This window comes from Hemitrygon akajei, unplaced genomic scaffold (genome assembly GCF_048418815.1).
Source record: "Hemitrygon akajei unplaced genomic scaffold, sHemAka1.3 Scf000045, whole genome shotgun sequence".
In the NCBI taxonomy this organism is placed as follows: domain Eukaryota; kingdom Metazoa; phylum Chordata; class Chondrichthyes; order Myliobatiformes; family Dasyatidae; genus Hemitrygon; species Hemitrygon akajei.
The window spans coordinates 2,586,234-2,611,262 of NW_027331931.1; the positions used below are offsets into that span (position 1 = coordinate 2,586,234).

Below are 25,029 nucleotides of genomic sequence, written 5' to 3' on the forward strand. Positions count from 1 at the left end.
ACATTACAGAATAATGTTGTGTCTCTGGATCTGGTTCAGAACCGAGTTGTATGGATTACAGAGTATCGTGTGTAAGGGGAAAGGCTTGGATTGCATTGACGCTCAGTCACTTAGTGTGGAAATGTCAAATCTAGAGGGCATGTACTCATGTGAAAGGGCGGATTGAACAAAGGAGAGTTACGATGTAGGCTTTCCACCGAGAGAGATCAGTGCCGGGAACGCGCTGCCAAGGACGAGATTGTATCAGATACGATTGCAGCCTTGAAGAGACATTTAAATGGACAAATGGACAGGCAGGTACTGGAGGTATATAGACCATGAGCATGTAGATAGGATTGTTTCACCTTGACATCATGGTTGACACCGGCATGGTGTCACGAAGGGTCTATTCCTGTGCTGTACTGTTCCATGTTCTATCCCTGTTTACAGATCTGAATTCCGCTATCTCCACCTTCCTGTCACATTGTGACGATCACCAACTGTTCCGGTTGACGAGATTCTACATGGAGCGGCTGGAGCAGGCGATTGAGGAGGGTGTGGAGGGAGTCAGCTTCACATTAATGGGCGAGGATCACTTCACCGGGCAAGAGTATCACGTAAGTGGAAGGGACACGGACTGAGTGTAGATCCTTCTGAAGCTTTCACAGAATTTAAAAAAAAACAAATGTAAAGAAACAGGTATGTGTGGGTCAACAAAACAGCTGTTCTCTCTCGCTGAGAGTTTATTTAGCAGAGACAAGCTCTGGCAGGATTCTCTCCAGTTGTGTGAACACATTAATTATTAGTGTTACGATACAGTCAGACATTGACTACCGACTTTAGTGATAGGACATGTTATGGGTACTACCAATGGACAGTGAATAACATTATTATTAATCTGTTCATCTTTCTACCTTGTTTCCAATGTTTGACCTCACTGGCCATTGAACGGAGTTGTCTTGAAGCTTCTGGGGTCCCATAATTCATATTATCTGTTTTGTCTTTCTCCACGCATTTCTGCGGTCTCCCTTCACCCGTCATGGGACCCCTCTGCATCACGTGAACAGACAACACTTGACTATTGCCTTTCCTTTGAACTACTGATGTTCTTTCATTTGATCGAGTATCTCATTATGCCTCATGGTTAAGGTACTGTCTGTTGCACGTGATTGTTCTATTTGGAGTTTCTAATGACTGCAGCAGATAATGTTAACTCTGAGAGTTTCAACATTAGTGTCATTGAAAATATTCCAACAGGGAGATACATTTACAGTGGTCTTCGTGCTCCTGGGCACACTCACCTGTTGCCACCGAGACTGAATTGTAGCAAGGAAACACAAATACCCCATGAGGCAGCTGACAGTCTCACTCCAAATTTCCTTCTAAGCATTGCTACCAGTTGACTTTGGTCTCTGATGCATGCACAATAGTCGTGGAATTGCTGTCTGCTCCTCACCGCCAGTTCCCAGCTGTAGGCTGACACTGGACCCTCATGGAGCCTGGCAGTGAAGTGTAATCCTGCTGTGGTTCACCAGCAATTAACCCAGGGAAAATCAACAGTGACCCTGTCACAGTTTGACCTAGCCATAGTCATCAAATTCTACAGTGCAGCAACAGGCTCTTCTGCCCATCTAGTGTTCACTGACCTATTATCTGCTTAGTCCCATTGATCTGCACCCGGACTGGAGACATCCAAAACTCCCCCATTGAATGAACTCATCCAAATTGATCTTAAATGTTCAAATCGAATGTACATTGACTAATTCCAATAGCAGCACGTTCCACACTCTCAGCAACCTCTAAGTGAACAAGTTCCCCTCATATTAAACACGAAGTACACTGCAGATGCAGTCAGGATTCGGCCCGAAATGTTGACTGCTCATTTCAATGGATGCTGCCGGACCTGCTGAGTTCATCCAGCTTGTTTGCAAGTGTTGAGTCCTCCTCATATTGCCTTGAACAGTTTAAGAATAAGGGGTAGGCCATTTAGAACTGAGATGCGGAAAAACGTTTTCACCCAGAGAGTGGTGGATATGTGGAATGCTCTGCCTCAGAAGGCAGTGGAGGCCAAGTCTCTGGATGCATTCAAGACAGAGTGAGATAGAGCTCTTATAGATAGCGAGGTCAAGGGATATGTGGAGAGAGCAGGAACGGGGTACTGATTGTGTATGGTCAGCCATGATCACAGTGAATGGCAGTGCAGACTAGAAAGGCCGAATGGCCTACTCCTGCACCTGCTGTCTATTGTCTATTGTTCACCAGTCATCATTACCCCATGACTTCTAATTCCAGTCGTACCCAACCTCAGTAGAAAATGCCTTTTCACACTAACTCTCTCTATACCTTTTATAAACTTGTATAGCTCTATCACATCTCTCTTGGTCCTCCTACACTCTATGGAATAATGTCCTAACATATTCACACTTTCTCTATATCTCAGGTCCTTGAGTCCTGGCAACAATCTGTATTTTTTTCTATACTCGTTCAATCTTATCGATATCCTTCCGAGAGGTAGGTGCACACATTGCTTCAAATTAGCCTCTGCAACATCAATTTCGACACAATATCCCAACTTCTCTATTCAATATTTTGACTTATGAAGGCCGATGTCCTAAAAGCTTTACAACGCCATCTACCTTCGACAACAATTTCAAGAAATTTCAGATCTGTATTCCCTGATACCTTAGTTTAAGCGCACTGCTCAATGTCCTACCACTCAATGTCTTAGTGGTATCGTGGTTTGTCCTCAAAAAGTGCAACATCTCTCACGTGTCTTCATCAATTCTATCTCCCAATCTCCATTCTACCTTTTTCTAGCTGTTCCATGTCCCGCTGCAAGCTCTGATAACCTTCTTCGCTGTCACTACCTTGGTGTCATCCAGAGATTTGCTGACCCAGTTTACCGCATTATCATCCGGACCGTTGATATATATGACAGACAACACCAGACCCAGTACAGATCTCTGCCGCACACCACTAGTCATAGACCTCCAGTCAGAGAAGCAAACCTCTACTGCCACTCTTACCTTCCCACGCGAATCCAATATCTAAACTAAATTACTACCATGTCATGACTGCCAAGCAAATTAATCTTATTCACCAAGATTTCATGAGGGGTCTTCTCAAAGGCCTTGCTGAAATCCATGTGGATATCATTCACTAACTTGTTTTCATTATTTGCTTGGTAACTTCCTCGAGAAGCTATAAGATTGGTTAGACGGGATCTACAGGGCACAAATAAGTGTTGACTATCAATAATTAATCCTTGGCCATCCAAATACTCATATTCGGTCCCTTAGAATACCTGACAAGTAACTTTACCACCACGGGTGCAGGCTCACCAGCCTATAATTCCCTGGCTTATTCTTACAGCCTTATTCAAACAGCAGAACCCTCCAATATGTCCGCATCTGACTTTTTAAATAGCTTTAAATACTCTTAAATACCTTTGCTGGAGCACCTGAAATCTCTGAACTAGCCTCAAACGAGGTACGAAGGAAAGTCCTATGGATTTATCCACCCTAATCTGCTTCAGGACAGCAAATACCTCCTCTATAATCTGTATAGAGTCCATGATTTCATTGCTGCTTTGCTTCATTCTCAAGAATCTGTATATCTCCTGAGTAAATATGAATGCAAAAAAAAAATCAATTTAAATCCCCCCCCCCCACCATTTTCAGCTTCATGCATAAAGTCCTACTCTGAACTTCAAGAGGACCAATATTGTCCATTGATATACTTCTGTTCTAAATACATTCGATGAAGGGTTAGGGGTTCTCTTTTCCCTTGACCGTTAGAGCAAACTCATGCCATACTTCAGCCCTCCCGATTTCCTCCTTTACTAATTCTTGCATTTCCTGTATTCATCAAGTACCTCATTTGATCCTTCGAGTCTGTACTTGCTATGTGCTTAGGGTCTGAATATATCCCAAAACCTAAGGTTCCCTAAATATCTTACCCTTGCCTTTTATTCCGTCATGAACATTCAAACTCTGTACTTGTGGCCACTTTTGCATTCGAACTCTGTACTCTCAAATTCTCAGTTTTGGAGGCCACACACATGGCAAGCACATCTGTACCAGAAAACAACCTGTCCAATCCACTTTCGTCAGATCCTTTCTGATACCATTAAAATTGGCCTTTCTCCAATTTAGAATATTAACCTGAGGACAAGACCTATCCCTTTCCATAAAAGATCTTTAAACTAATGGTATTGTGATCACCAGATCTATCTGTACTTGGAAACAACTGGTCCCAATCCACTTTCGCCAGATCCTTTCTGATACCATTAAAATTGGCCTTTCTTCAATTTAGATTCTTAACCCGAAGACCAGACCTAGCTTGTTCCATAATGATGTTTAAACTAATGGCAATAGATCCAAAGTGTTTACCTGCACACGTCTGTCACCTGTTTTGTTCCCTAATAGAATTCCAGTAGGCACTGTCATAGTTATGACCTCAATATATTAATTACAAAAACTTCCTTGAACTTATTTGACCAGCACTGTCGCATCCAGCCCTTTACAATATGGTTGTCCCAGTCGATAAATGGGAAGTTAAAATTATCTATCATCATAACCTTCTTTTTCTTGCAACTGTTTGTGATCTCTCTACAAAGGTGATCCTCTAAATCCATTGACTGTTGGGTGCGCTATAATATAATCCCAACCATTTATTGATCAATTTCACCCATGCAGTCTCAGTAGACGAGACCTCCAGCAATGCAGGGACATTTTTCCTGACTAGTTATGCCACCTCTCCTTCTTTAATTCCTCCCGCTCGATTGAATCAGTTCTAATGCAACGGAACGCTCAAATGCTGAACGGCCAGTCCTGCACCTCTTCCTACCAAATCACATCAATGGTTACTATGCTGTAATTCAATGTGCTGACCGATGCTCTAGGCTCATCGGCCTTTCCAACAATAATCCTTGCATTGACATAATACGCAACTCAGAACATTAGCTTCAGAATGTTTAGTGTCCTGACTCTGTATGTCAGCTTAACAACGTATTTCCCACACAGTCATCCATTATCGACTCTGGTTCTTCATCCTCCTGAAACTCTAGTTTAACACCTCCCCCATCCCTACGCCGCGCTAACAGCCCTTTCTGCAAGGGTATCAGTACCCCACTAGTTTGGGTACAAAACAATCACGTGTCTCCAGGTCCCATCTTCCTTGGAAGAGAGCTCAATCATCCCAACATCTGAAGCCCTCTGTAATGCACCATCTCATCAGCCACACATTAGACTGCATTATCATCCTACTTCAGGCCTCACTCGCACGTTTTATGGGTAGCAATCCTGAGAACATAGCACTAGAGTACCTGCCCTAGTAACTTAGCCCGAACCCCATAAAATCACTTTGCAGGACCTCATCACAATTCCTACTCTTGTCATTGGTACTGACGTGAACCACGACCTCTGGCAGCTCATCCTGTCCTTAAGAAAGTTTCAGACTCGATGCAAGATATCCCTGACCTTGGCAACACACCATCCAGACATCTTGTTCTCATAAATAGAATCACTTGTCTGTTCTCCTAACCATTGAATTCCCCCTGTCAGTACAGCTCAGCTCTTCTCACCCTTTCTGAGCCACAAAGCCAAACTCAGAGCCAGGGGCATAATCGCCGTGATTTTCCTCTACTAGGCAATACCCCGAAACAGAAAGCTGTATATCTGTTACAGAGGAGTTCCCTGCAGTGGCTTCCTATCCCCTTTCCCCCTCCTGATGGTTACCCAATTAGTTGTGTCCTGCGCCTTCTGTATAGCTCACTTCCTGTAAAGTCTGTCAGTCAACATTTCAGCCACCTGAATGATCCTGGTTTCACCCAGATCCAGCTCCAATTCCTGAGCACAGTCTGTGAGAAGCTGCCGCTGTATGCAATTCCTGAAGGTGCAGTTATCAAGGACACTGGAGGTCTCCCTATCATGCCACACAGTATAGGAAGAGCATTCCACTATCCTGCCTGGCATTCCCACTGCTCTAACCTTGAAAAAGAGGAAAAAATATCACCCAAAATCTACCTAAAGCCTCCGCCTCTCCTAACTGAACCCTCTCTGACACAAAGCCTCAAGTCCCCACTCTATCTCCAGCTCACTCACACTATGTCTGCTCCACTTAAACCTTGCCAAGTGGATAATTACCTTGCCATCCATGGCGCAGTCTGACCTTGTTCGCTTTTTTTTTAATCTTTCTCCCGCTATGAACACTTCAATGGCTCTCAGTGATCTGTGGTGAGCTGGGTCAGTCCATGTTCAGGGTAGATTTGTACCCATCCCTCCGCTCCTCAATATATTCCTCATTGTTCATTACAGAGCGTGACTGAGCTCGCGGAGAAGGGAAACCGAGCGGGCGCTTCCAAACTCCTCCTGGACCTGGTGATGGAGAAGGGCTCCGGGGCACGGAGGGTGATGTGGGAATCCTTTGTGAAACTACATCATCATTTACCGAAGCTGAGCAGAATATTGAATGAAATACAGGAACGTGGTAGGGTGAACAATACACTGTGTGTTACAGATGTCAATGCTGATGAATTTACAGTATTACACAGAACAGACTTCATGCAGGTTAATCTGTTTGAACAGGTGACGGCCAGTTCGCCTACATGGACACTGAGCGGGGTTTATCTGAAGTGCCCGCGCATCTGAAAGGTAAGTGATGGACTGGAAAGCTCAAAGCCTTTATTTCACTCTGAGAGTCTGAATACGTGTCTTTAGAGGCCTGTTTAGAGACTATCAGAGTCTGGGAGACAGGTTTTTGTTGTTATTTCACACTGAGAGTCTGAATACATCTCTTTAGAGGCCTGTTTAGAGACTGTCAGAGTCTGGGAGACAGGTTTTTGTTGCTGTGGCTGGAGGATAGGAAGCAATTTGCATTTGTCACAACACCCGGCACCTTCCCGGTCTCGGGATCTTTACCCAGTGGCCTCTATGAGTTTGATAAACAGACATTCCCGTCGGCCTCTGTTCTGTTGCAATCGCTGTACCTACCTCTCCACCTATCTTTGTATCATCCGCAAACTTTGCCACAAATACATTTATTCCATCATCTAAATCATTGACAAACAATCTGAAAGTCAGCGGTCCCAATACTGATCCCTGAGGAACACCACCAGTCACTGGCAGTCAATCAGAAAAAGGCCCCTTTTATTCCCACTCGCTGCCTGTCAGCAATTCCGCATCACGTGCCAGTATCTTTCCTGTGACGTCATAGATTTTTATCTGGTTAATCAGGTTCGTGTGCGGCACCTTATCAAATGCTTTCTGAAAATCCAAGTAAATGGCATCCACTGACTCTCCTTTGTCCAGCCTGCTTCTTACTTCCACCGTGAAATCTAACAGAACCATTGCTAACTTATATTGTCATTAGTCTCAAGTACCTCGAAACCTCTACCTTAATTAAAGACTCCAACTCTTTTCAATCGCCAAGTTTTAGCTATCTGGCCTATAATTTTCCTTCTTTTGCCTTTCCCCCTTTTAAAGACTAGAGTGACAATAACAATGTTCCAGTCCTCCGGGACCATGCCCGAATCAAGTGATTCTTCAAAGATCATGACCAATCCATCGGTCATCCCTTCAGCAACCTCTCTCGGATCTCTGGGATGTAGCCCATCTGGCCCAGGTGACTTTGCACCTTAAGGGCTTTCAGTATGCCGAGAACTTTTCTCTTTTGAAATAGCAATGGCACTCACTCCTACTGCCTGTCACTCGCAGACCACTGCACGCTGAGCATCTTCCATAGTGAAGATATATGCAAAGTACACATTAAGTTATTCTGACATTTGTTTGTCCACTATTACTATCACACCAACATCATTTTCCAGTGTTCCAGTATCAACTCTCACCTCCCTTTTACTCTTCATATAACTGAAAAAAGTGTTTATTATCCTGTTTTATATTATTGGCTTTTCTGCCCTCACATTTCATCTTTTCCCTTCTTATCGCTTTTTTAGTTGCCTTTTGTTGGATTTTAAAAGTTTTCTATTTATCCAACTTTCCCTCACTTTTGTTATCTTGCATGGCCTTTCCTCGGCTTTTATGCAATCCTTAACTTCCTTTGTCAACCATGTTTGCCGACACGTGACACTTGAGAACTTCTTCCTCCGTGGGCCGTATCTATCCTGCAAATTGTGACCTATTCCCGGAAGCTTCAACCATCTCTGCTCTGCCATCATCTCCACTGGTATCCTTCTCCAATCTACCTGGGAAAGCTTCCCTCTCGTGCCTCTGTAATTCACTTTATTCCATAGTGATACTGATACCATAAGTTATGCTTCTCCCTCTCAATCTGCAGTATGAATTCACTCATATTATGATCACTACCAGTTGAGGGCTCTTTTACATTAAGCTCCCTTATAAGATCCGAGCTATTACATAACACCCAATCAAAGACAGAATTTTCCTGAGTAGTTTCAAAAAAACTAGTTTGTTTGATTTTCCAATTCCCCGTGCAAATTGAATTATGTCATCACCTTGATGACACGCCTTTCCCAGCTCCCTTTGCAATCTCAACCCCACGCCCTCGCTACTATTTGCAGGCCGATATAAGATTCCCTTAAAGCTTTTTTAAACCCCTGTAGTTTCTTATCTCCACCCACAAAGATTCAACATTCTCTAACCCCATGTAACCTCTTTAACAAGATGTGATTCCATCTTGAACCAACACGGCCACACCACCACCGCCTATGCCTTCCTGCCAGTCCTTTCGATAAGACGTAAATCTTTTAACGTTAAGCTCCCAGCTATGGTCTTCTTTCAACCACGACATGGTGATGCCCACAACATCATACCGACCAATCTCTAATTGCGCCAAAAGTTTGTCCACCTTATTCTGAATGTTGCGTGCATTTAAGTGCAATGCGTTTAGTCCTGCATCTCCGCCCTTTTGAATGTTGTCGATGTGGTACAATTTAACAGTTTGCTCTGTCTGTATTTGAACCCAGTCATTGGCTTGTCCTTAATTACATTCATGTTAAACCCATCATCTACTTGTAAAACTGTTGGTTCATCCACAGCTCTATCGTCCTAGTTCCAGTCCCCCTGCCATTTTAGGTTAAAACACTCCCAACAGCTCCAGTAAATCTGCCCGTAAGAATATTGGTCCTCATCGGATTCACATGCAACCTGTGCCTTTTGTACAGGTCCTACCTGCCCCGGAAGTGGTCCCAATTATCCAGAAATCTGAATCCCTGCCCCCTGCTCCAAATGCTCTGCCACACATTTCTCTGCCACCTCATTCTATTCCTATTGCCACTGTCGGGTGGCACAGGCAGCAATCCTGAGATCACTACTTTTGAGGTCCTGTTCCTCAGCTTTTTTCCTAACCCCCTGTGTTCTGTTTTCCAGACCTCCTCCCTTTGCTTTTCCTATGTCGTTGTTACCAATGTTTGTCACGACTTCTGGCTGCTCAACCTCCCTTCTCAGGATATTGTGGACGCGTCCAGAAATATTTCGGACAATGGCACCTGAGAGGCAAAGTACCATCGGTGTCCACAGAATCGCCTACCTGTCCTCCTGACTTTAGAGTTCCCTATTCCCGCTGCCATCCTCTTCGGCTTCCTGCTCTTCCACACATCATCGGGGAATTGCCAGGGTTCATGTACCGGCTCCTCGGAGAATAAGAGACTGTAGACCAGTGCGGGGTGTGTTACATCGTGACTGGCTCAGCCTGGGAAATTCCTTTTCTGTGGCTCAGTACTGACAGTTTAATCCTAAAGGAGTGTCAAGAACATGGGGTCCATTGTGAGAGAAGGAAAAGTCAGTAGAGCAAGTAAATGCCCCCCCCCCCACTGTTACCCTCTGCAGGGTTGCACAGTTCAGCAGAAGCTGAGCAGTGAAAGCAGTGAAACCACCCGCTCCACACAACACTCTCCCCTCCAGAATCACGTGTGCACTTGGTGCTCGCTGGAACACCGGGGAATCTGCAAACTACCGACAGAGGGGAGAGTGGAGCCTTTAACAGCGGATCTGAATCAGATCAGAAATGTTTCTGGGCCGTCTTTCACTTTCAGACACTCTATTCTCTGATCACCCGATTTCACACAAACAGTGTCTTTAACGAGTATTTTTTTATTAAAGAAAATATGTTGTGAGCTCCATGTTCATCAGATCAGGCATTGACAACCTATTTCTGCCCGTCCTAAGATGTTCGAAGGAAACACATGGAGACGCTGCGGACACAGACTGAAACACTGAGAGTGAACACGATCCTGATGAGGGAGAAGGTGAAGGTTTTCCAGCTGGTTGATCGATACGCTGAGCTCACGGTCATTTCTACTGTTCGAGATCGGAGACTGGTGGAACATGAGCTGCTGGCAAGAGGCAGAGACCACGAGGAGTGGAGAGAAAAAGATCTCAGTGGTAAGCTGGAAAAAATCCGGACTGATCAGTTATTCAAGAAGAGCTTTGTTCAAAAATTGAAAAGATCTGTCTTTAGAAACAAATTCGGGATGTCTGCAGCAGTGGCCGGAGTCCCAGGGATTGGGAAAACAACAATGGTACAAAAGATTGTTTATGACTGGGCCACGGGGAAGATATACCAACAATTCCAGTTTGTCTTCAGTTTCAAATTCCGGGATTTAAACTCCATTAACTGCAGAATAAACCTGAAAGAACTGATTCTGCATCAGTATCCTTACTTTGGGAATATTCTGGGAAAGGTCTGGAAACACACAGAGGGACTGCTGTTCATATTTGATGGATTGGATGAATTCAAGGACAAAATTAACTTTGTTGATGGTCGGAGAGACACAGAATCACAGTACACAGATCCTGAATTCAAGTGCAACGTGTCTGACATTGTGTATAGTTTAATCCAGGGCAAGCTGCTCCCAGGGTGTTCAGTGCTGGTGACCACCCGCCCCACTGCGTTACATTTAATGGAAAAGGCAGACATCAGTGTCTGGGCTGAAATCCTGGGATTTGTTGGTGAAGAACGGAAGGAATATTTCATCAGGTATTTTGAAGATCGGACGGTGGCAGAAGCTGTTTTCAAACACGTGAAGGAGAACGAGATCCTGTACACCATGAGCTACAACCCCTCCTACTGCTGGATCCTCACTCTGGCACTGGGGCCCTTCTTCACACAAAGAGTCAGGGACCCACAGCGAGTTCCCAAAACCATCACCCAACTGTACTCCTACTATATTTACAACATCCTGAAAAACCACGGCCGTGAGATTGAGAGCCCCCGTGATGTGTTACTCAGGGTTGGTCAGATGGCCTACAGAGGAGTGTCTGAGAAGAAGATTGTGTTTACACATGGAGATTTGATCAACTACAATCTGCAGCCTTCCCAGTTCCTGTCCGGATTCCTGATGGAGCTTTTGGAGAGAGAGGATTCTGCCCAGAGTGTGGTGTACACATTCCCACACCTCACCATCCAAGAGTTTGTAGCTTCAGTCGCACAATTCCTGAATCCACATCCCGGGGATATCCTGAAGTTCCTCACTAAAGCCCACAACACGACAGATGGGCGATTTGAGGTATTTCTCCGTTTTGTTGCTGGTCTCTCCTCCCCAATGACAGCTCGGGGCCTGGAGGAGTTTCTGGGTCCATTTCCTCATCAAACAACCTGCCGGGTGATTGACTGGGTGAAGGAGGAGGTTAAACGCCAGAGTGGAAACACGAGGAATGAAGCTGGTAAAAGGAGCCTCCTGAACACATTGCACTACCTGTTTGAGTCTCAGAATCGTGGCCTGGCTCAGGCCACACTGGGATCTGTGGAAACACTTTCATTCAGTGGAATGACACTGACCCCGATTGACTGCGCGGTCCTGTCTCATGTCATCGGACTCTGTGATACAATAAAACACCTCGACCTGCAGGGCTGTCACATTCAGTGTGAAGGAATCCAACGGCTGGGACCCGGGCTGCACAAGTGCCAGGAGTTGAGGTAACTTGATTTATCTCTCACTCTGAACTGTGAAACTGTTCCATTGTGTTGTTTCAATGGAAAGGAATTTCGGTAAATTTGTAGTAAATCAGATTGTGAAGAATTATGACAAATGCCCAGGGGATCGGTCAGTAATTCCCCAAGGAAAGGAGGGTTCTTTGGTTCCTTGTGAAGGGATGTTGGAGACTTCATCAGATCAGTGAACAACGACCATTGCTTTAATGGTAGTAAATCACAGGAATGGCCGTGTTTCTCGCTGCCTGTGACCCGTCCATTGACAATGTTCCTTCTCACTGTTACTGACACCCAGACCGACACTGACTGCAGCAGGTGGGTCAGAGATTCACACCCCCTTCCCGGTGAGGGACAAGAGACTGTCAGCAGACTGTCCCAGTGAGAAGGAAAGAAATACCATTGTGAGATTGTCCTCACCTGCCCTTCCCCGTGTGTGACTTTGCTCACTTCCAGATACGCAAAGAGCGAGGGCGCATCTCCTCTGGGCCTCTGTTCAGACCCAACACACACATACAAAAAATTTCTGCATCTTCTCGTCTTGTAGGATTATCGTTTACCCTTGGAATCCTCCCGTGGGACCTCTCATCCCAATCCCCCTTCCATTCTTTGGAATCTTGCACACACCCCCATTCCTCCTGTAGGCTCTCTATTACTCTTTCCTCATCCTCCTGTGGGATGTCTTTTCCACACAACCCACACACCCCCCCGCCTTCCTGTAAGATCTCTTCTCCCCATCCCCCTTTCATCCTGTGGAATCTCTCTTCCCCATCCCCGTTCCCCGTGTGGGATCTCTCTTCCCCATCACCTTCCTCCTGTGTGATCCCTTCCTCCTTTGGGTTCTCTCTTCCCCATCCCTCTTCCTCCTGTGGGATCTCACTTCCCCATCCCCTTCCTCCTTTGTGATCTCTCTTTCCCATCCCCATTTCGCCTGTGGGAACTCTCCTCCCCATAGAATCATAAAATCATAGAACACTACAGCACAGAAAACAAGCCATTCAGTCCTTCTAGTCTGTACCAAAACCTTATTCCGCTAGTCCCATTGACCTGCACCCAGTCCATAACCCTCCAGTCCTCTCCCATCCATGTATCTATCCAATTTATTCTTAAAGCTTAAGAGTGAGTCCATATTTTCCAAATCAGATGGCAGCTCGTTCCACTCTCTCACCACCCTCTGAGTGAAGAAGTTCCTCCTAATGCTCCCCCTAAACCTTTCCCCTTTCACACTGAAGCCATGTCTTCTCATTTGTATCTCTCCTAATCTATGCCTATTCGCATTTACCCTGTCTATACCCTCATAATTTTGTAAACCTCTATCAAATCTCCCCTCATTCTTCTACGCTCCAAGGAATAAAGTCCTAACCTGTTCAATCTTTCCTTGTAACTCAACTCCTGCACACCCAGCAACATCCTAGTAAGTCTTCTCTGCACTTTTTCAAACTTACTGATATCCTTCCTACAGTTCGGTGATCAGAGCTGCACACAATACTCCAAATTTGGCCTCACCAATGCCTTATACAACCTCACCATAATATTCCAACTCCTATACTCAGTACTTTGATTTATGAATGCCAGGAGGCCAAAAGCCTTTTTTACAACCCTGTCCACCTGTGACGCCACTTTCAGGGGCTTATGTATCTGAACCCCCAGATCCCTCTGTTCCTCCGCACTCTTCAGTGCCCTACCGTTATTGTGTATGTCGTACCTTGATTTGTCCTTCCAAAATGGAACACCTCACACTTGTCTGCATTAAATTCCATCTGCCATTTTCTGGCCCATTTCTCCAGTTGGTCCAGATCCCTCTGCAAGCTTTGAAAGCCTTCCTCGCTGTCCACAACGCATCCATCTTAGTGTCATCCACAAACCTGCTGATCCAATTTATCAAATTATCATCTACATCATTGATATAGACAACAAACAACAATGGTCCCAGCACAGATCCCTGAGGCATACCACTAGTCACAGGTCTCCAGTCTGAGACCAATCATCCACTACCACTCTCTGTCTTCTCCCACACAGCCAATTCGAATCCAGTTTACAACCTCTCCATGGATACCTAGTGTCTGAACTTTCTGAACTAACCTCTTACGTGGGACCTTGTCAAAGGCCTTACTAAAGTTCATGCAGACAACATCCACAGCCTTTCCTTCATATGCATTCTTGGTAACCTCCTCGAAAAACACTACAAGATTCATTAAACATGATCTACCACACACAAAGCCATGTTGACTATCTTTAATCAGCCCTTGGTTGTCCAAATCCTTGTATATCCGATCTCTCAGAACACCTTCTGATAATTTACCTACTACTGATGTCAGGCTCACTGGCCTGTAATTACCTGGTGTACTTTTAGAGCCTTTTTCAAACAACAGAACTACATGAACTACCCTCCAATCCTCCGGCACCGCACCCGTGGCTGAGGACATTTTAAATATTTCTGCCAGGGCCCCTGCAATTTCTACACTAGTCTCTCTCAAGGTCCGAGAAAAAATCATGTCAGGCCCGGGGGATTTATCTATCTGTATTCACTGTAAGGCAGCAAGCAACACCTCCTCTTTAATCTCTATATGTTCCATGACACTAATGTTTGTTTGCCTTAATTCCATATCCGCTATGCCAGTTTCCTGAGTAAACACTGATGCAAAAAACCTGTTTAAGATCTCCCCCATCTCGTGAGGCTCCACACATAGACGACCACTCTGATCTTCTAGGGGACCAATTTTGTCCTTTACTAACCTTTTACTCTCAATATACTTGTAGAAACCCTTTGGGTTTACCTTCACATTATCTGCCAAAGCAACCTCATGTCTCCTTTTTGCCTTCCTGATTTCCTTCTTTAGTATTCCCTTACATTTTCTATACTCTTCAAGTACCTCATTTCTTCCTTGTTGCCTATACCTGCTAAACACCTACTTAACCAGATCACCAATATCACTTGTAAACCAACGTTCCCTATGCCTGTTAACTTTGCCTTTAATCCTGGCAGGAACATGCAAACTCTGCACTCTCAAAATTTCACCCTTGAAGGCGTTCCACTTACTAAACACATCCTTGCCAGAAAACAACTTAACCCAATCCACACTTCCCATATCCTCCCTCTTTTCCACAAAATTGGTCCTTCTCCAATTCAGAACCTTAACTGGTGGATGAGTCCTATCCTTATCCATAATTATCTTGAAACTAATGACATTATGGTCACTGGACCCAAAATGTTTGCTTACATATACTTCTGTCACCTGACCTGTCTGGTTCCCTAATAGGGGATCAGGTACTGCACCCTCTCTCGTTGGTACCTCAATATATTGATTTAGAAAACTTTCCTGAACACATTTGACAAACTCCACGCCATCTAACCCTTTCTCAGAGTGGGCGTCCCCGTCAATATGTGGAAAGTTAAAATCCCCTACGATTACAACTTTCTGTTTCTTACATTGGACTGCTAACTCTCTACAGATTTGCTCCTCCGATTCTCTGTGACTATTGGGCGGTCTATAATACAACCCTATTCGTGTGGTCGCACCTTTCCCGTTCCTCAGCTCCACCCATACGGCCTCTGCAGACGAGTCCTCCGGGCTGTCCCATCTACGCACAGCTGTGATATTCTCCCTGACTGGTAATGCCACTTCTCCCCCTTTCATCCCTCCGCCCTATCACCTCTGAAACAACGGAAACCCAGAACATGAAGCTGCCAGCCCTGCCCCTCCTGCAAACCAAGTCTTACTAATAGCAATAATGTCGATATAATTATCGTGCCAATCTACGCCCTAAACTCATCTGCCTTACCTACAATACTCCTTGCATCAAAATAGATGTACCTGAGAACATTTCTATCACGTACAAACCATTGATATCTGTCTATACAAGCAGTCCTCGCATGACCCTTATCCTCCTACACCTCACTATCTGCTCTAACACTCTGCCCCCTCCCCCTGCAAACTAGTTTAAAACCCCCGGAGCAGAACTTGCTAACCTACCGGCTAGGATGTTAGTCCCTCTCCAGTTCAGGTACAAACTGCCCAATTCGAACTGGTCCCACCTCCCCTGGAAGAAAGCCCAATTGTCCAGAAACATGAACCCCACCCTCATGCACCATCCCCTCAGCCACGTATTTAGCTGCATTATCTACCTAATTCTAGCCTCACTAGCACGTGGCACAGGTAGCAATCCACCTGTGGGATCTCACTTTTCCATCCCCCTTTCATCCCCTGGGATCTCTGTTCCCACTCCACCTTCCTGCTGTTGGATCTTTCCTCAGCATCCCCCTTCCTCGTGTGGGATCTCTCTCCCCCATCCCCCTTCCTTCTGTTGGATCTCTATTCCCCATTCCCCTTCCTCCTGTTGGATCTCTCTTCCCCATCCCACTTCCTTCTGTGGGATCTCTCATCCCCATCCCCCTTCCTGCCGTGGGATCCCTCTTCCCCATCCCCCTTCCTTCTGTGGGATCTCCCTTCCCCATTCCGTCCTGCTGTGGGATCTCTCATCACCATCCCCCTTCCTGCTGTGGGATGTCTCTTCTCCATACACCTTCCCCCTGTTGGATCTCTCTCCCCCATCGACTTCTTCCTGTCAGATCTCTCTTTGGCATGCCCCATTGTCCTGTGGAATTTCACTTCCCCAACCCCCTTCCTCCTGTGAGATTTCTCTTCCCAATCCCACATCCTCCTGTGGGAACTCTCTTCCACATCCCTCCTCCTCCTAGCCAATCTCTCAACCCCTTCTCGCGTCATCCTGTTTAATCTCTCTCTATATCCCCTTCCTCCTGTGGGATCTCTCTTCCCCATCCCCCTTCCTCCTGTGGGATCTCTCTTCCCCATCCCCCTTCCTCCTGTGGGATCTCTCTACCCCATCCCCCTTCCTCCTGTGGGATCTCTCTTCCCCATCCCCCTTCCTCCTGTGGGATCTCTCTTCCCCATCCCCCTTCCTCCTGTGGGATCTCTCTTCCCCATCCCCCTTCCTCCTGTGGGATCTCTCTACCCCATCCCCCTTCCTGCTGTGGGATCTCTCTTCCCCATCCCCCTTCCTCCTGTGGGATCTATCTACCCCATCCCCCTTCCTCCTGTGGGATCTGTCTTCCCCATGCCTCATCCTGCTTGTGGGATCTCTCTTCCACACTCCCTTCCTCCTGTGGGCTCTCTGTTCCCTATACAACTTCCTCCTGTGGGATCTCTCATCACCTGCTCCCTTCCTCCTGATGAATCTCTCTTCCCCACTCCCATGCCTCCTGTGGGATCTCTCTACCCCATCCCCCTTCCTCCTGTGGGATCTCTCTTCCCCATCCCCCTTCCTCCTGTGGAATCTCTCTTCCCCATCCCCCTTCCTCCTGTGGGATCTCTCTTCCCCATGCCTCATCCTGCTTGTGGGATCTCTCTTCCACACTCCCATGCCGCCTGTGGGATCTCCCTTCCCCATCCCTCTTCCTGCTGTGAGATCTCTCTACCCATCTCCCTTCCTCCTGTGGGCTCTCTGTTCCCTATATAACTTCCTCCTGTGGGATCTCTCATCACCAGCTCCCTTCCTCCTGATGAATCTCTCTTCCCCATCCCCATTCCTACAGTGGAATCTCTCTTCTCCACCCCTCATGCTCCTGTGGGATCTCTCTTCCGCATCCCCTTTCACCCTCTGGGGCCTCTGTTCCCATCCCACTTCCATCTGTTGGATCTGTCTTCCCCAACTCCCTTCCTCCTGTGGGATTTAAACTCCCCACCCCTTTCTTCCTGTGGGATCTCTCTTCAATATCCCATTTCATACAGTGGGATCTCTCTTCCCCATCCACCTGACCCCCGTGGGGGCTCTGTTTCCATCCCTCCACTTCTTACGGGATCTTGCTTCGCCATTTCCCTTCCTCCTATACATCTCTCTTCCCCATTCCCCATCCTCTTGTGGGATCTCTCTTCCCCATCCCCCTTCGTTCTGTGGGATCTCTCTTCCCAATCCCCTACATCGGATGGGATCTCTCTTCCCCGTCCCCCTTCCTCCCGTGGCATTTATTTTCCCCATCACTCTTCCTCCTATGGGATCTCTCCTACTCATCCCCCAACCTCCTGTATGATCTCGTTTCACCACCCACTTCCTCCTGTCTCCTCTCTCGTCCCCATGCCTGATCATCCTATGGGATCTGTATTCCCCATTCCCATTCTTTCTGTGGGATCTATTGTCACCACCCCCTTCCTTCCGAGGGATTGCTCTTCCCCATCCCATTTCCTCCTGTGGGTCATCATAATGCCCCCTCTTCCTGTGGGATCTGTCTTGTCCCTCCACATGTATCTCACAAGCCCATTCCACATCCTCCTGTCAGATCTCTCTTACCCATTCTCCTTCCAACTGTGGGATATCTCCTCCCCACCATCTTTCTCCCCAAACCCCATACTTCTGTGGGATCTCTATTCCCCATCCCCTTCCACCTGTGCACTCTCTGCTCCCCATCAACATCCTGCTGTGGGATCTCTCTTCCCCATCCCCCATCCACCTGTGGGATCTTCCTTCCTCATCCCCCATCCTCCAGTGGGATCTCTTTTCCCCATCCCCCTTCCCCCTCTGCGATCTCTTTTCCCCATCCCCCTTCCTCCTGTGGGATCTCTCTTCCCCATCCCCTTTCCTCCTGAGGGATCTCTCTTCCCCATCCCGCTTCCTCCTGTGGGATCTCTCTGCCCCATCCCGCTTCCTCCTGTGGGATCTCTTTTCCCCATCCCCCTTCCTCCTGCGGGATCTCTCTTCCCCATCCCCCTTCCTCCTCCGGGATCTCTCTTCCCCATCCCCCTTCCTCCTGTGGGATCTCTCTTCCCCATCCCCCTTCCCCCTGTGGGATCTCTCTTCCCCATCCCCTTACTCCTGTAGGGCCTTGTTTCGAAGACCTGCCAATTCCTGTCGGATCGCTCTTTGGCATGCCCCATTGTCCTGTGTAATTTCTCTTCCTCATCCCCCATCCTCCAGTGGGATCTCTTTTCCCCATCCCCCTTCCCCCTCTGGGATCTCTTTTCCCCATCCCCCTTCCTCCTGTGGGATCTCTCTTCCCCAACCCCCTCCCTCCTGAGGAATGTCTCTTCCCCATCCCCCATCCACCTGTGGGATCTTCCTTCCTCATCCCCCTTCCTCCTGTGAGATCTCTTTTCCCCATCCCATTTCCTCCTCTGGGAACTCTCTTCCCCATCCCCCTTCGCCTGTGGGATCTCTCTGCCCCATCCCCCTTCCTCCTGTGGGATCTCTTTTCCCCATCCCCTTACTCCTGTAGGGCCTTGTTTCGAAGACCTGCCAATTCCTGTCGGATCGCTCTTTGGCATGCCCCATTGTCCTGTGTAATTTCTCTTCCCCATCCCCCTTCCTCCTGTGGGATCTCTCTTCCACATCCCCATTCCTCCTGTGGGATCTCTCTCCCATCCCCCTTCCTCCTGTGGATTCCCCAATCCCCATCCCCCTTCATCCTGTGGGATCTGTCTTTCACACCCCCCTCCTCCTGCGGGACATCTCTTCCACATCCCTCCTCCTGGCCGATCTCTCAAACCCTTCCCCCTTCATCCTGTTTAATCCCTCTCTCTTCTCTCCCCTTCCTCCCATGGGACCTCCCTTCACCATCCCCTTCTTCCTGTGGGACCTCTCTTCGCCATCCCCTTCCTCCTGTGGCATCTCTCTTCCCCTTCCCACATCCTCCTGTGGGACAACCCTTCCCCATCTCCCTCCTGTGAGATCTCTCTTCCTCATCCCCCTTACTCCTGTGGGGTCTCTATTCCCCATCCCCCTTCCTCCGGTGGGGTCTCTCTTCCCCATCCCCCTTCCTCCGGTGGGATCGCTTTTCCCCATCCCCCTTCCTCCTGTGGGGTCTCTCTTCCCCATCCCCCTTCCTCCTGTGGGATCTCTCTTCCCCATCCCCTTTCACCCTGCGAGTTCTCTCTTCCCCTTCCCACATCCTCCTGTGGGACATCCCTTCCCCATCTCCCTCCTGTGAGATCTCTCTTCCCCATCCCCCTTACTCCTGTGGGGTCTCTCTTCCCCATCCCCTTTCCTCCGGTGGGGTCTCTCTTCCCCATCCCCCTTCCTCCGGAGGGATCGCATTTCCCCATCCCCCTTCCTCCGGTGGGATCTCTCTTCCCCATCCCCCTTACTCCTGTGGGGTCTCTCTTCCCCATCCCCTTTCCTCCGGTGGGGTCTCTCTTCCACATCCCCCTTCCTCCTGTGGGATCTCTCTTCCCCATCCCCCTTCCTCCGGTGGGATCGCTTTTCCCCAGCCCCCTTCCTCCTGTGGGATCTCTCTTCCCCATCCCCCTTCCTCCTGTGGGGTCTCTCTTCCCCATCCCCCTTCCTCCGGTGGGATCGCTTTTCCCCATCCCCCTTCCTCCGGAGGGATCGCTTTTCCCCATCCCCCTTCCTCCTGTGGGGTCTCTCTTCCCCATCCCCCTTCCTCCTGTGGGGTCTCTCTTCCCCATCCCCCTTCCTCCTGTGGGATCTCTCTTCCCAATCCCCTTTCACCCTGCAAGTTCTCTCTTCCCCTTCCCACATCCTCCTGTGGGACATCCCTTCCCCATCTCCCTCCTGTGAGATCTCTCTTCCCCATCCCCCTTCCTCCGGTGGGATCGCTTTTCCCCAGCCCCCTTCCTCCTGTGGGATCTCTCTTCCCCATCCCCCTTCCTCCTGTGGGGTCTCTCTTCCCCATCCCCCTTCCTCCGGTGGGATCGCTTTTCCCCATCCCCCTTCCTCCGGAGGGATCGCTTTTCCCCATCCCCCTTCCTCCTGTGGGGTCTCTCTTCCCCATCCCCCTTCCTCCTGTGGGGTCTCTCTTCCCCATCCCCCTTCATCCTGTGAGGTCTCTCTTCCCCATCCCCCTTCCTCCTGTGGGATATCTCTTCCCCATCCCCCTTCCTCCTGTGGGATCTCTTTCCCCCATCCCCCTTCCTCCTGTGGGGTCTCTCTTCCCCATCCCCCTTCCTCCTGTGGGATCTCTCTTCCCCATCCCCTTTCACCCTGCGAGTTCTCTCTTCCCCTTCCCACATCCTCCTGTGGGACATCCCTTCCCCATCTCCCTCCTGTGAGATCTCTCTTCCCCATCCCCCTTACACCTGTGGGGTCTCTCTTCCCCATCCCCTTTCCTCCGGTGGGGTCTCTCTTCCCCATCCCCCTTCCTCCTGTGGGATCTCTCTTCCCCATCCCCCTTCCTCCGGTGGGATCGCTTTTCCCCATCCCCCTTCCTCCTGTGGGATCTCTCATCACCAGCTCCCTTCCTCCTGATGAATCTCTCTTCCCCATCCCCATTCCTACAGTGGAATCTCTCTTCTCCACCCCTCATGCTCCTGTGGGATCTCTCTTCCGCATCCCCTTTCACACTCTGGGGCCTCTGTTCCCATCCCACTTCCATCTGTTGGATCTGTCTTCCCCAACTCCCTTCCTCCTGTGGGATTTAAACTCCCCACCCCTTTCTTCCTGTGGGATCTCTCTTCAATATCCCATTTCATACAGTGGGATCTCTCTTCCCCATCCACCTGACCCCCGTGGGGGCTCTGTTTCCATCCCTCCACTTCTTACGGGATCTTGCTTCGCCATTTCCCTTCCTCCTATACATCTCTCTTCCCCATTCCCCATCCTCTTGTGGGATCTCTCTTCCCCATCCCCCTTCCTCCTCTGGGAACTCTCTTCCCCATCCCCTTTCCTCCTGTGGGATCTCTCTGCCCCATCCTCCTTCCTCCTGTGGGATCTCTTTTCCCCATCCCCTTACTCCTGTAGGGCCTTGTTTCGAATACCTGCCACTTCCTGTCGGATCGCTCTTTGGCATGCCCCATTGTCCTGTGTAATTTCTCTTCCCCATCCCCCTTCCTCCTGTGAGATTTCTCTTCCCAATCCCTCATCGTCCTGTGGGAACTGTCTTCCACATCCCTCCTCCTCCTGGCCGATCTCTCAACCCCATCCCCCTTCATCCTGGTTAATCCCTCTCTCTCCTTCCCCCTTCCTCCCATGGGATCTCTCTTCCCCGTCCCCCGTCCTCCTGTGGGATCTCTCTTCGCCATCCCCTTCCTCCTGTGGGATCTCTCTTCCCCATCCCCCTTCCTCCTGTGGGATCTCTCTTCCCCATCCCCCTTCATCCTGTGGGATCTCTCTTTCACACCCCCCCTCCTCCTGCGGGACATCTCTTCCACATCCCTCCTCCTGGCCGATCTCTCAACCCCTTCCCCCTTCATCCTGTTTAATCCCTCTCTCTTCTCTCCCCATCCTCCCATGGGACCTCCCTTCACCATCCCCTTCTTCCTGTGGGATCTCTCTTCGCCATCTCCCTTCCTTCTGTGGGATATCTCTTCCCCTTCCCACATCCTCCTGTGGGTCATCCCTTCCCCATCTCCCTCCTGTGAGATCTCTCTTCCCCATCCCCCTTACTCCTGTGGGGTCTCTCTTCCCCATCCCCTTCCTCCTGTGTGATCCCTTCCTCCTTTGGGTTCTCTCTTCCCCATCCCTCTTCCTCCTGTGGGATCTCACTTCCCCATCCCCTTCCTCCTTTGTGATCTCTCTTTCCCATCCCCATTTCGCCTGTGGGAACTCTCCTCCCCATAGAATCATAAAATCATAGACCACTACAGCACAGAAAACAAGCCATTCAGTCCTTCTAGTCTGTACCAAAACCTTATTCCGCTAGTCCCATTGACCTGCACCCAGTCCATAACCCTCCAGTCCTCTCCCATCCATGTATCTATCCAATTTATTCTTAAAGCTTAAGAGTAAGTCCATATTTTCCAAATCAGATGGCAGCTCGTTCCACACTCTCACCACCCTCTGAGTGAAGAAGTTCCTCCTAATGCTCCCCCTAAACCTTTCCCCTTTCACACTGAAGCCATGTCTTCTCATTTGTATCTCTCCTAATCTATGCCTATTCGCATTTACCCTGTCTATACCCTCATAATTTTGTAAACCTCTATCAAATCTCCCCTCATTCTTCTACGCTCCAAGGAATAAAGTCCTAACCTGTTCAATCTTTCCTTGTAACTCAACTCCTGCACACCCAGCAACATCCTAGTAAGTCTTCTCTGCACTTTTTCAATCTTACTGATATCCTTCCTACAGTTCGGTGATCAGAGCTGCACACAATACACCAAATTTGGCCTCACCAATGCCTTATACAACCTCACCATAATATTCCAACTCCTATACTCAGTACTTTGATTTATGAATGCCAGGATGCCAAAAGCCTTTTTTACAACCCTGTCCACCTGTGACGCCACTTTCAGGGGCTTATGTATCTGAACCCCCAGATCCCTCTGTTCCTCCGCACTCTTCAGTGCCCTACCGTTATTGTGTATGTCGTACCTTGATTTGTCCTTCCAAAATGGAACACCTCACACTTGTCTGCATTAAATTCCATCTGCCATTTTCTGGCCCATTTTTCCAGTTGGTCCAGATCCCTCTGCAAGCTTTAAAAGCCTTCCTCGCTGTCCACAACGCATCCATCTTAGTGTCATCCACAAACCTGCTGATCCAATTTTTCAAATTATCATCTACATCATTGATATAGACAACAAACAACAATGGTCCCAGCACAGATCCCTGAGGCATACCACTAGTCACAGGTCTCCAGTCTGAGAAGCAATCATCCACTACCACTCTCTGCCTTCTCCCACACAGCCAATTCGAATCCAGTTTACAACCTCTCCATGGATACCTAGTGTCTGAACCTTCTGAACTAACCTCTTACGTGGGACCTTGTCAAAGGCCTTACTAAAGTTCATGCAGACAACATCCACAGCCTTTCCTTCATATGCATTCTTGGTAACCTCCTCGAAAAACACTACAAGGTTCATTAAACACGATCTACCACACACAAAGCCATGTTGACTATCTTTAATCAGCCCTTGGTTGTCCAAATCCTTGTATATCTGATCTCTCAGAACACCTTCCGATAACTTACCTACTACTGATGTCAGGCTCACTGGCCTGTAATTATCTGGTGTACTTTTGGAGCCTTTTTCAAACAACGGAACTACATGAACTACCCTCCAATCCTCCGGCACCGCACCCGTGGCTGAGGACATTTTAAATATTTCTGCCAGGGCCACTGCAATTTCTACACTAGTCTCTCTCAAGGTCCGAGAAAAAATCATGTCAGGCCCGGGGGATTTATCTACCTGTATTCACTGTAAGGCAGCAAGCAACACCTCCTCTTTAATCTCTATATGTTCCATGACACTACTGTTTGTTTGCCTTAATTCCATATCCGCTATGCCAGTTTCCTGAGTAAACACTGATGGAAAAAACCTGTTTGATCTCCCCCATCTCGTGAGGCTCCACACATAGACGACCACTCTGATCTTCTAGGCGACCAATTTTGTCCTTTACTATCCTTTTACTCTCAATATACTTGTAGAAACCCTTCGGGTTTACCTTCACATGATCTGCCAAAGAAACCTCATGTCTTCTTTTTGCCTTCCTGATTTCCTTCTTTAGTATTCGCTTACATTTTTTATACTCTTCAAGTACCTCATTTGTCCCTTGTTGCCTATTCCTGCTAAACACCTACTTAACCAGATCACCAATATCCCTTGTAAACCAAGGTTCCCCATGCCTGTTAACTTTGCCTTTAATGCTGGCAGGAACATGCAAACTCTGCACTCTCAAAATTTCACCCTTGAAGGTGTTCCACTTACTAAACACATCCCTGCCAGAAAACAACTTATCCCAATCCACACTTCCCATATCCTCCCTCTTTTCCACAAAATTGGTCCTTCTCCAATTCAGAACCTTAACTGGTGGATGAGTCCTATCCTTATCCATAACTATCTTGAAATTAATGACATTATGGTCACTGGATCCAAAATGTTTGCTTACACATACTTCTGTAACCTGACCTGTCTGGTTCCGTAATAGGAGATCAGGTACTGCACACCCTCTCTCGTTGGTACCTCAATATATTGATTTAGAAAACTTTCCTGAACACATTTGACAAACTCCACGCCATCTAACCCTTTCTCAGAGTGGGCGTCCCTGTCAATATGTGGAAAGTTAAAATCCCCTACGATTACAACTTTCTGTTTCTTACATTGGTCTGCTATCTCTCTACAGATTTGCTCCTCCGATTCTCTGTGACTATTGGGCGGTCTATAATACAACCCTATTCGTGTGGTCGCACCTTTCCCGTTCCTCAGCTCCACCCATACGGCCTCTGTAGACGAGTCCTCC

General features: G+C 48.0%; 1 protein-coding gene across 1 annotated transcript in view; it reads left to right on the forward strand.

Moving 5' to 3' along the window:
• LOC140720581 (NACHT, LRR and PYD domains-containing protein 3-like) overlaps positions 1 to 25,029 on the forward strand; it is a 43,497-nt gene that overhangs the window by 1,914 nt on the left and 16,554 nt on the right. Inside the window, exons 2-5 of the mRNA XM_073035415.1 lie at positions 430 to 596; positions 6,297 to 6,468; positions 6,567 to 6,632; positions 10,125 to 11,874. Coding sequence (XP_072891516.1) covers positions 430 to 596; positions 6,297 to 6,468; positions 6,567 to 6,632; positions 10,125 to 11,874 — 2,155 coding nt within the window. The remainder of the gene's footprint in view (positions 1 to 429; positions 597 to 6,296; positions 6,469 to 6,566; positions 6,633 to 10,124; positions 11,875 to 25,029) is intronic.